The 12,731-nt window shown below is 49.9% G+C and overlaps 1 protein-coding gene across 1 annotated transcript; it reads right to left on the bottom strand.

Moving 5' to 3' along the window:
* Positions 1-3,091: 3,091 nt before the first annotated feature.
* LOC118357328 (polycystic kidney disease and receptor for egg jelly-related protein-like) lies at positions 3,092-10,912 on the bottom strand. Its single transcript, XM_035729156.1, has one exon. It carries the CDS (start codon positions 10,910-10,912, stop codon positions 4,034-4,036), a length of 6,879 nt encoding a protein of 2,292 aa, XP_035585049.1. The 3' UTR covers positions 3,092-4,033.
* Positions 10,913-12,731: the final 1,819 nt, after the last annotated feature.

Raw genomic sequence — 12,731 nt, 5'->3', positions numbered from 1 at the left:
TGACTCTGGGTTTCGTTCTTTGCTTTGCTTTTCCTACTTTCTTAGGTTGAAACCCCGAGTCCTTGCTTTTAGATCTTTCTTCGTTTCTCATTGAAGCATTTAATGCTGTAAACGTCCCACCCAACACTGCTTAACTGCCTCCTGCATATTTGTGGTAGTGTTGTTATTCAATTAAAAATAGTTCTACTTTCCCCTGTTTGGGTTTTGACCCATCCATTGAAATGCGTTGTTTAATTTCCAGGTATTTGGAGTTTGTGTGAAATCTTACCGGGTACAGTGATTTCGAACTTAAGTCTGTCGCGATCAGAGAATACATTCGATATGATTTTGAACTCTTTACATTGATTGAGACTGTTTGAAAGCTCACACAGCAGTGTGGTCTGCCTTGTATTGTGCATTGTCCTGCACAACACATGTCGTGCACAGTACAAGTCGTGCACTTGAAGACTACGGGTATCCTATCGTCGTTGGGTGGGTCGTCCTACAAATGTCGACTCCATCAAGATAGTTGGTACCCACCCGTCCCTTCTTCCGTGTCTTTTCCGGATTTTTCTCTAGTTTTTCTGTCACTGCTGAGAGAGGCTGTTAATCTCTCCTATGGTGACTGGGAAATTGTCTCTTTTCCCCTTTAATTCTGTCCATTTTAGCTTCATGTATTTTGAGGCTCTGTTAGATGGATACACATTTGTGGTTATGTCCACATGAACTGGTCCTTTTCTCATGATGAAATGTCTCTGTTTATCTCTAGTAATGATCTTTGTTGTGAAGTCTATTTTACCTGATATTCCAATGCTGGATGATATGTTGATTGTATCTCAATAAAACTGGGAAATAAAATAGCCATACTAGCCTTCTTATGCTCACTGTCTCTATGGCATATCTTTTGTCTTCATTCACTTCTTTTCAACTTATTTATGTCTTTATGTTTAAAGTGGTCTTTCGCAGGCAACATTTAATAGGATTTTATTTCTTCTCCACTCTCTCTCTCCTTCTCTCTGAGTGCCCCACACACCAAGGACAGGCCGTGTAAGGACAGAAGAAGGCAGGCATCTGCAAACAAGGGAGATGGCCCTTACCGAAAACCGGATCGTGCTGGCGCCCTGACCCTGGACTTTGGGCTCCAGAGCTGTGAGAAATAAATGCTTGCCGGCCAGACACCACCCCTACTCCACCCGGATCTATGGCATTTTGTTTTAGCAGTCTGAGCTGACCAAGACAACAAGAAGGGTCAGGGCTGAAAACTCAGATTGGGGTCATCGGAGGCATGTAGGGAGGAGGCACAGGTGGAGAAGGAGACAGACTCTGGTCCCCTCCAGTATTTAGAGGTGAGGCGGACAGAGAGTTGGAGAAGTGGTGGTGGCAGGAGGGAAACCAGGAGGGTGTGCTGTCCTGGAAGCCAGGGGAAGAGGGGATTCAAGAAAGGAGCAGCGTGGCCTGCTGGGTCAGAGCAGCTCAAGATGAGGAAGCTGGGGCGCCCTGGTCCTAGCTTGCTGACTCCCTGTCTCCCCCCGTCACCCTTTTGGGACATGAATCCTTTGGGCCTGGGCCAGCGACGCAGGCCGGAGTGGCTATGTCCAACCTAGGCAGCAGACAAGATGGGTTCCAAAGGAGCCCTGTCCTTCCCCGAGGCCTTTATAAAGCGCTGTGCACTCCGGACACGTCGCTGTGCTGCTCGCAACGTGGCCTGCGACGCCCTTTGGGATCTGAGCCCCACCGTCCTGCCCCGAGCCTGCCCTGCTCCAGCTTCCAGAGAGCCCTCTGGCCCGCGGGGTGCCGGGTCCCCTGTCTCAGACCTGCTCTTCCCTCTTGCCTCCCCACCTTGCCCCTCTCCAGGCCCCTCTGCACCTACGTAAGCCAAGCACTGTGCTGCCCCTGAAGCCAGCAGGCCTGGGGCCTGGGCCTTTTTCCTTTGGGAAACTGAGAAAGAAGGAATATACAAGGCATTTTAGTAATCCTGGCAATAGCAACTACTCCTGGACCTGGACTCCAGGGAGTTGAACAAGTGCTCTGACTTTCTTCCTAGCGGCTAGGACCTCTGGGTGCTTCCAGCAAAGGCATCCTTTGGATCCGTGCCAGGATTATATACTGTTTTGACTTTTTCTTCTGGGTCTGGCCAAAACTGGGCCATCTGGATGAAGCATTTCATATATGACCTATAACCACCCAGATATATGACCTTGGCTCTTGAATAGTGTTAAAGCTGTTCGACAGGATAGACAAGTTAGGAGATGGACTAGAAGAGCTAAGGGAAATCTTCAAAGAGCAAACATGGTGTTGTCAGAAAATAGAGTTAATTTTGAATTTGAGCTGTCCACAGTTGATAATATAAGAAAATATAAGAAAAAATCCAAAAGGATTAACAATATCTCAAATATTTTTTAAAATATTTTTCCCAACGGGTGCCTGGGTGGCTCGATGGTTAAGCGTCTGCCTTCGACTCAGGTCATGATCCCGGGGTCCTGGGATCGAGTCCCACATCGGGCTCCTTGTTAAGCGGGGAGTCTGCTTCTCCCTCTCCCTCTGCCTTTCCCCCTGCTTCTTCTCTCTCTGTCTCTCCCGCAAATGAATAAATAAAAATCTTTAAAAAGAAATAAATAAAAGAAAAGAAAATATTTTTCCCAAAAGAAACCACATATTTACAGGTAAAAAGAGAGGGACGCCTGGGTGGCTCAATCAGTGAGCTTCTATGTTCCCCTCAGGTCATGAACTCAGGATCCTGCAATCCAGTCCCGCTTCCTGCTCCCTGCTCCCTGCTCAGCGGAGAGTTGGCTTGGCCCTCTGCCCTCCTCTCTATCTCTTTTTCAAATAAATCAATAAAATTTTAAAAAAGAAAAAAAAAAGAAAATCCAAATCGGACCTTCAGACGCTATTGGGTGAGCGGCACGGAACTCCCGTGTGTGTGCGTGTAAGCCATTTCAGCACAGTCAGGACCACAGGGGCACCGAGTGAGTAGCAAGGCCTTGGGACAACTTTGTCACCCACCTGATTGCATTGTCCCCCTTCACTGGCTCTCGATGTGGAAGGCTGGAGCCTTCCACATCGCCGTCTGTATATATGCCCCTCGCCCAGAAATAACAGCAGGTCTCGCAGGAGAAATCTCACATTTAATTCTGATAAAGCTTAAAGTGGCATCTACGTAAATGAACATGCTTCTGAGCAGAACTATAAGAGTTATGAGCCCATATGGCTCTTTAACAATAAACCACATTTTCTTTATTATTACAAATAATCCACCATGCTGTGAATAACCCAAAGCCCAAGCCCTGGATGGACATATTGTTACAGTCAACATATAGAACATTCACTATCTTTCAGTGTGAATCCACTCCCCCCCTAAAACATACACACACACACACACACACACACACACACACACACACACACACCTTTTTGTTGTTGAACAAAATTCATGTCTAATGGCCGGAAAATGTTATTAAATTTCACATTTAACTTTAACTGGCAGTAGCCCAAAGGAGTAGATGGGAAGCTCAGACTTCTGACCCTCAGGTCCCATCCCTGAATTCAAAAGCAGGAGGACAGATCCCAAACTCACCACTGTCCCTACAAGCCCTGGCCCAGCTGGATTGTGGGGTCTGGGGCTGGGGAGGGGGCGGCTAGGGGTGTGCCCCAGCCCTGGTCTGCAAAGGGAACTCCCAGAGGGACTGAGGGAGCCACAGGCTCCTGGCTCCCAGCCCCAGGGACACAGTCACAGCAGGAGAATGCTCTGCCCTGGAGAGGTGGAGTGGGGGCTCTTTAGCTCTCTCTCCACCAAATCTGGGTCTCTAAACTGCTGTGTGCTCCAAAGACACTAAGTTCCCTCTAGAGGGAAATCAGCCCTGGGTTCCATTCTGCAGACCTGCCCTTTACCCCAACACTCAAGAGTAGAGGCCAAAGGTGGAGATACCTCCGAATGTGGGGTGTGCGTGTTCCAGGACACGGGTAGAGAGCACTACTGAGCCATTGAACATTCCTTATACCCATAGAATGAGCACCTGGGGGGACTCTTGCCTATGGTTCTTGACCCTGTCACTGATCACACAACAAGATAAACCATCTTCTTCCCATTGACGTTTCTGGTCTTCAGCCCCAGATACCGGCGGCTGTTCTTCTCCGGCTGCCCATACAGCATGTTGACAAAGAACTCTGGTTCATCTTTGTCCCTGGGTTGGAAGGTCAGAAACCTAAACATAGCTCTTAGCTTGCGACACAGATAGGTCACTGCTTCCGCTTCCTCTGATGGTTCCTCATACACGGGCTGCTTCATTTCCTCATAGGCAGACAAAATCACTGCCTGAAATAAGTTGATCAATATGCAGATCATCACCAGCATGAACGATGAGAGGAATAGGACCCCCAGAACCCTGTTGTTGGAGAACTCGGTGTTCTGAAAGGCTGAAACGCAATAGGAGAATATCGTCTGCGTGGCGTGAATCAGGTTACTATAGTTCCACTCGTGTTGACCGAACACCAGGTAGCCGAAGGCCACGTACACAAAGAAGTACACGGACACCACCAGCGCCATGTGGCAGATGCCGGGAAGGGCGGCCTGAATGGCCCTCTGAGCCAGGCGCACATCATAAAAGAATCTGGAATACCTGAGCGTCTTCAAAATGGTCAGAAATAACAGGAAACCCAAAATGATCCTCATGACGTGATCTACTTGAGAAACTGCGTGAAAGGGAATGAAATCTGCAGGGTTCGACAGGTAAAACCGAATTATGCCCGTGGCCAAGAAGTGCCTCCTGAAGAAGAGCACAATCAGCACGGTAAATATGCATTTTAAAGCAAAGTTGAGCAGATTATACACACTTCTCACGTAGGAGGCCCTTTCTTGCGTGATGATATAGCCCTCATCGACGATGTAGGCTAAAACAAAAATGAGAATGGCCACATACAAGTAGACTTCCGCTGAAGTTTCCCTGTCGAAATCAGCAACCGAGAAGGAGTGCACGGATATACTCGTGTTCACAACTCCCAACTGAGACGCCTCGAAAATGACAGAAACGCTACAGAACAGACTGACGTCTGGATTGAAGGTGGTCAGCTCCAGAATCACGGCCCACGTCTTCTCGTCAAGCCAGCCGCTGCTCTGGAGTTCCCTGAGCCTCACGGTGGAATTAAACTGCTGCTGTTCTGGGAAAAAATAGAATGCATAGCCTCCTGACCCGTAGGTGTGTAAGAGTCCGTGGGAGAAATAGCCCCATGTCTTCTCCGGAGGCTTGTAAGTAAACCCGTTGGCATGCTTGTCCTCGGACCTCTTCGCAAGTTTGGTCCAAAGGCTAGAGTAGTTTCTCGTGTCTTCCGGGTCAGTGCCATAGTTGGGATGACAATGGACTTCTCCTTCCATGCCGGTTTGCGCAAAGTTGTTGGCAGGCAGGCAGGCTTTATCGCCAGGTTTTGCCCTCACCTGCCTCAGCAGGGGAAGACCCAGGATTTTAGAGGAGCTGTCGGGAAGAAACGTTGGATTCGGGTCATTGTGGAGCAGAGGCACCAGCACGCTGTTCAGCCACCTGTAGATGTCCGCCAGCTTGGTCACCGAGCCGAGATCCACAGAGAACTGACTGCGAATAAACTGATTATAGTAAAAGCTGTCCGTGTGGCGCAGGAGGGCGACGAGGCTCAACAGGAGGGCTAGAAAGATGAAGTGGGTCAGAATGTAACACAGGAACAGCAAAGCCCTTCTCTTGATTGTCTTCTTTCTTTTGAATATTAGGATTTCATCTTCGGTGAGGGGCTGGTACATCCTCGATCTTCGGAGCTGCACGATCAGCTCGTGTCGCTCTTGCATTTCTTCTGGGCTCAACTTGCTTCGCAGCTCGATCTCGGTATACTGGTACCCGCTTGCCCATGGAAGGTTTTTACAAAACTTGGGCCTACTTGTTCTGAAGCATGACAGGAGTATAATTTTACATGTCTGCACCAGAAAAATGGACAGACAGAATGAACAAAACGATGCAATGAGCCATTCCATTGACTTTTCATAGCCATAGGTCAGCCCGTAAAATATGATGAAGAACGAAGATATAATGGAAATGGCGAAAACCAAGAACCACGCTATATAAATGCAACATGAGGACAGAGTGATACTGCTCTTCTCCTTGAGTTCTACAGGACCCGTTTGGGAAGGCAGCTCTCCAGAAGCAACATCTTGATTGTTATTTGTCTTTGCTTTACTGGCATTTATATTTTTTCCCTGGGTGCGTGAGACCTTGCTCTCTCCTTTCTTTCGCTGGCGCGGAGTCGCAGAGAGCACCTTGGCTGTCTTTTGAAGTCTAGGACCTTTCCCAGATGGAAGATTCGAAGGCTCCTTGGTGGGTGCATGCACAGTTTCATGAGCATGCCACTTTTTCAGAAATTCTTCCCAGTATATATTTTCTAGCTCCAAGGAATCCTTCCGGGGAGATACCTTTTCTAGAGTTACACGAGGCTCCCTCTGGGAGTAGGTGAACAGAAAAGTGATCAATAGTTGCAGAGGGAGTGTAAATAAGACACTTTCCAGTCCTATCATCATTAACCTGATGTACCTCCCCTCTTCTGACTCTGTTTCTTCTGGTCTGTCGAGATTAAAGAACATAATATTACACAGAAGGGAGGCCATCAGCATTGCCAAACAGCAGGACAGTCTCTGAAGCCTAGTGAATGAACTAGAATTAACGCTGGAGAAAATAGAAAACCACGTGTGATCTCTCCCCATCTTGTAACTCGATTCTGTCAGGAAAAAGTCCCTTCTGTTTATAGGCTTGTCTGGGTCCGTAACATGAAACGTTCTGTCCAAAGAAGTGTCAATAGAAAGCCATTCCCGGCATAAAAACAGCCAGATGCGTCTGCTGAACAGATTTTCCACTTTGATTCTGCTTAAATACCAACTGGGGGCTTTGCCCTCATTGTTGTGCCACACACGAATGGAATGGATGTCCCCCAAGTCACTTTTCGTCGTTAGGAGAAAAGTGTAGATGCTTCCCCGGTAGAGGGTTTTAAAATAAGGATGGCTCAGACAATGCACATCACTGGCACCGTCTGTCCCCCTAAGTTGGATGAAGACATCGGCCCTGGTCCCAGCCCCACCACGGCTTCCTGTAAAAATAGTGACGAGGTAACACACCTTATCATAAGGATCGTTATCAAGTAGAATTACCACATGTAGCCGAAGATACTGATCCACGTCATCTCTCAGCAAGGCCCAGAAAGCTAGGATTATGTACGTGAGCATAATGAAAAGTACGGTGAAGAGCGTCACAGGGTTTTGGGTAACGTTCTTGATGACCTCCAACCGTAGATCTACAGGATTAGGGACCACAATCACCTTGGCCGTCAGAAAATGGGTTTGCAGGTGGGTGCTGGCTTGTTTTATTAGGTCCAGCTGCCGCCGGGCCCTCCTCGTGTTTGCGCAGATACAGTGCACTCTACGCCAGGTGGTCTTCTCTCCGAGAACACAGGTATCTTCTCTCCAATCGCTCTGGATCCCATACATGTCTAGGCAGTGAGCGCTGAAAAGAGCTATTCTCACCAGCTTTTCACTGGCTTTCTTGACAAAATGGGGTGCCTGCAGAACTATGATCAAGGTGCACTCAGACGAGCCACTTCGCTGAGCTATGACTTGCAGCAGGGATGCTGGAAGGCAAACCACGCGGGCCTCCCTAACTGTACAGGCCGAGTCAAACAGGTCACTCTGGTTGGCCATGGGAGGGATGTCATGGGGCACGAGGAAGGTGGCGACCAGAGCAGTGGGGGTCATTTCACTGCCGGCGTATACCAAAACCGTGAACAACACGGTCACTTCGGTCACAATGTGGACCAGCAACTCCTTCACTACACTGCTGTCCACCTCAAACCTAAACTCCCCTGTCGTCATTGAGAAAGACTCCTCAGCTCCCTCGGGCTCATTCTCGGGTCCCACTGTGAGATTAAAAGCCGCAAAGCTCAAGTTTTTTCTGGCGATGTACACTTCGGCTACATCAGGCAGGATCTCGATCACATCGCCGTTAGGTGTGCTTCCTGTCATTCTGAATCCAACCACCTCTGCAGAACAGCTTTCCTGATCATTCATCCAAGGAAAGGGATCATCTGCAAATTCACAAAACATGGTGGAAATCGGGGCATTTGGGGGCAAACTTGGAACACTGCTCACGTTTAGCGTCAGACGAAAATAATTTCGACTGCTTTTCTCATTGCTGAAGACGTCAGTCACGTCCCACTTTTCAGCTTTCCTGACGTACACGTTAAAGCTGGAGGATGTCATTGCAGTGGTCTCATTCCCTGGCACTTTACCCTCCAGTATTGTGTCTGCTAGTAATTCCAACTCGTAGAAAGGCTCATCAACCACTTCGTAGCTAACGGTCAGTTTAAAGATATTAGACAAAGTTGTTAATATCCCAGTGCTCACGATTTCTATTTGTTCAGAGTAAAACTGTGGATCTTTCTGTCGAGACTGTTGGAGGGCTCGATTTGCTTGCCAGATCCTCACTGTGGCGAGTTTCTGAGCCATTCGAGTGAATCCAGAGGTCGTCTGGGTTAATTTAGTAACACTCATGACTACCTGGCTGACTTCCACCAGAGTGCTGTTGGGAAGAACGAAAGTCTGGTTGACAAGGTATTCCCGGAGTCTGGTTCTCTCAGCGTGCAAAGTTAATTCAGGTTTCATGTTATTCAAAACAGAAGCTGCTATATATATTAAATAACCTGCAGGTAGAAATTCCTGGTTGTCAAGCAAAGTAGAGAGCGATGAATTTGGTCCCATGGTGAAGTTGAATAAGCGATCGAGCACATCCTTCCCTGAGATTTTGTCCGTTGGAGCATGTACAGTCGCGTACAAAGTCACCTGAGAAAAAGTGCCTAGAGCGTCATACACCTGAACGTGGATCTTCACGGCGTAACGACTGGCCAACACGCCGACAGGGAGAAAGGAAGGGGGCGATGTGGACTCACTCCCCAAATACAGGATGGCCCCCAAGGGGTTCTCTTTTACAGAACTGATCTGACCAAAACCATACAAATCAGAGACTACCATTTTGTATGTAAGAGGGATGTTCTTGTCCTTAAAATTATTACACCGGATGACAAACCTGGTAAAAAATGCAACTCCCTTATCTGGATTAATGGTGCACTCTCCGCTTTGAGGGACATAGTTAATAATCAAGGGGTGCCTCAAGTCCAAGGTCTCCCCACTCCAAGTTGCTAGATGCACAGACATCCAAAACTCAGCTTCAGGAAAATCCTTAAAAGCAAAAGCTTTTATAGACAAAGAAGCACCATTCCTCCCTGTTGTGGTGTGTTTCACCCAATCAAATGTTATCTCATCACCTGAAGAGGACAGAATCGACCATTTATAGACATCCTGCCTCGCTGAACAGTTTGTGCAATTTAGAAACAAAGAAAATCTGTCTGAAATGACCAAAACGGCACCACAATTTTCAATACAGGAAATGTTTGCTGCGGGGGGTGGTCCTTTGAGCACGTGTACCATTTTATCAATATATGCTGTCCTACCTCCCTTCCGGATCACCATTCTGAAAAAATACACACCTCCACCTTTAAGTATTCCTGGTGAAAGTGTTAGGACAGGGCCAGGGGCCCATCTCCAGCTCAGATCAGTTTGCTTCGGGTGACAGACGCTGTTGCTCATCACTGTAATCTTAGCTCCCTGGTAGTTTTTTGGATCTGTGGTACAGTACCAGGAGAAAAGGAGTCCCTCTGAAGGGTTGTCTGACTCTGGATCCGAGGAATTCGTTCCATCCAGAACCAGCCTACTTGTGAAATTAACTGTTATGTTGGGACCCCCAGGAATAACTGCCTTTAGGTCACCTCTAACGATGGTGACGTAGATGAAATCCGACTTTGAGACCCGAGGCCAATTTCGTTTAGTGTAGATGTTGACTGTGAATCTAAACACATACACCCCCCAAGATAGAGAATTTGGGGGAATATGTAAAATAGTTGGAATATGCCCTGATTTGATGGTTGGTACATCCAAAGGTCTATACCACTTTGGCACATCATTTACGGAGGGCACGGAAAAGACTTGCCACTGTGGAACAATTAACGTGGAGTGCGGACATTCGTGGTTAAATGTTGCATTGAAGGTATCCTCCATCTTCCTGGTCAACACCACGGGAACACCATCTTTGTTCCTATTGATCTTTACCATGGTCACCTCACAGGTCGCCTCATCGGATACTTGGCAGGACACCGAAGACTCGATGGCTTGAGGACCGTCCGAGTTGACAGCTTCCAAAACCACAGGCGTGGGCCCGTCCGTGGGACACTTGGTTTGGGCCACGAAGCCCGCGTAGGGGCGAGGGCCATCCGCGGGCAGGTCGGAGGCGGCGCGGCGGGGGCGCCGCAGGTTGGCGGGCGGGACCCGCACGAGCCGGAAGGTCCACTCCGGGCGCCCGAGCGCGCGCTGCAGCGGGGTGCGCCACAGCAGGGACAGGCGGCCGTGGCGCGCGGACAGCCGCAGGTCCACGGGCGTGGGCGCGGCGGCCAGGCGGGCGCGCAGCACGACGCGCAGCAGGACGCAGAACGGGCGCGCGGGGCCGCGGGGCAGGCAGAGGCGGCCGCCGCCGCGCAGGACCACGCCGCCGCCAGGGGCCGCGCGGGGCCGCAGTTGGAGGCGGGCGCTGCCGGCCGGCTCCCCGACGCCCGGGCCGCCCCTCCAGCCGCGCGGCGCGGCCGCGTCTCCCTGCGCCGGGCCCCCGGTCCGGGCGGCAGGCGGGGGGCGGCGGGCCGAGGCGACATCCGAGCTGCGGGGTCCGGACGCGGGCGCGCCGGGCGCCCAGGAGACGAGGACGGCAGCCCGGGCCCTGCGAGGGGCCGGCGGCTGCGGGAGGAGGCCGCGATCCAGGCCCAGGCCCAGGCCCAGGCCCAGGCCCGGGCCCAGACTCAGGAAGAGGAGGAGCGCGGGCCCGGGCCCCATGGCGCCGCCTGCCCGGGAACCTGGGAGCTGCTGCCGCAGGCCGCGGGGGTCCAGCCAACCGCCGCGGGGGGGCGCGGAAGCGGGGGGAGGGCGCGGGCCGCGGGGTCACGACCCTGATGCGGCGAATGGGGTGGGCTTCCGGGGTCCCACGCCCTTGTAGCCCCCGACCAGGACTGCTAATGGAATTAAGGCGGCCCAGGTTCCCAAGAGCCTGCAAAGGCCCCTTAGCTGGAATCCCCCTCCCCTGGGCAAAAACCAGAGGGACTGTGAGCTCCCTGAGAGTCCAGGGACGTCTGACTCTGGGTTTCGTTCTTTGCTTTGCTTTTCCTACTTTCTTAGGTTGAAACCCCGAGTCCTTGCTTTTAGATCTTTCTTCGTTTCTCATTGAAGCATTTAATGCTCTAAACGTCCCACCCAACACTGCTTAACTGCCTCCTGCATATTTGTGGTAGTGTTGTTATTCAATTAAAAATAGTTCTACTTTCCCCTGTTTGGGTTTTGACCCATCCATTGAAATGCGTTGTTTAATTTCCAGGTATTTGGAGTTTGTGTGAAATCTTACCGGGTACAGTGATTTCGAACTTAAGTCTGTCGCGATCAGAGAATACATTCGATATGATTTTGAACTCTTTACATTGATTGAGACTGTTTGAAAGCTCACACAGCAGTGTGGTCTGCCTTGTATTGTGCATTGTCCTGCACAACACATGTCGTGCACAGTACAAGTCGTGCACTTGAAGACTACGGGTATCCTATCGTCGTTGGGTGGGTCGTCCTACAAATGTCGACTCCATCAAGATAGTTGGTACCCACCCGTCCCTTCTTCCGTGTCTTTTCCGGATTTTTCTCTAGTTTTTCTGTCACTGCTGAGAGAGGCTGTTAATCTCTCCTATGGTGACTGGGAAATTGTCTCTTTTCCCCTTTAATTCTGTCCATTTTAGCTTCATGTATTTTGAGGCTCTGTTAGATGGATACACATTTGTGGTTATGTCCACATGAACTGGTCCTTTTCTCATGATGAAATGTCTCTGTTTATCTCTAGTAATGATCTTTGTTGTGAAGTCTATTTTACCTGATATTCCAATGCTGGATGATATGTTGATTGTATCTCAATAAAACTGGGAAATAAAATAGCCATACTAGCCTTCTTATGCTCACTGTCTCTATGGCATATCTTTTGTCTTCATTCACTTCTTTTCAACTTATTTATGTCTTTATGTTTAAAGTGGTCTTTCGCAGGCAACATTTAATAGGATTTTATTTTCTTCTCCACTCTCTCTCTCCTTCTCTCTGAGTGCCCCACACACCAAGGACAGGCCGTGTAAGGACAGAAGAAGGCAGGCATCTGCAAACAAGGGAGATGGCCCTTACCGAAAACCGGATCGTGCTGGCGCCCTGACCCTGGACTTTGGGCTCCAGAGCTGTGAGAAATAAATGCTTGCCGGCCAGACACCACCCCTACTCCACCCGGATCTATGGCATTTTGTTTTAGCAGTCTGAGCTGACCAAGACAACAAGAAGGGTCAGGGCTGAAAACTCAGATTGGGGTCATCGGAGGCATGTAGGGAGGAGGCACAGGTGGAGAAGGAGACAGACTCTGGTCCCCTCCAGTATTTAGAGGTGAGGCGGACAGAGAGTTGGAGAAGTGGTGGTGGCAGGAGGGAAACCAGGAGGGTGTGCTGTCCTGAAAGCCAGGGGAAGAGGGGATTCAAGAAAGGAGCAGCGTGGCCTGCTGGGTCAGAGCGGCTCAAGATCAGGAAGAGGAGGTGCTAGAGGTCGCCAAGGTAGCTGCTGGGTTTGGAGGAGGAAGACCTTTACT

Source organism: Zalophus californianus, chromosome 9, assembly GCF_009762305.2.
Source record: "Zalophus californianus isolate mZalCal1 chromosome 9, mZalCal1.pri.v2, whole genome shotgun sequence".
Classification (NCBI taxonomy): domain Eukaryota; kingdom Metazoa; phylum Chordata; class Mammalia; order Carnivora; family Otariidae; genus Zalophus; species Zalophus californianus.
Note: the sequence above shows the minus strand (reverse complement) of the source record. Positions and strands in the feature narration are given on the sequence as shown.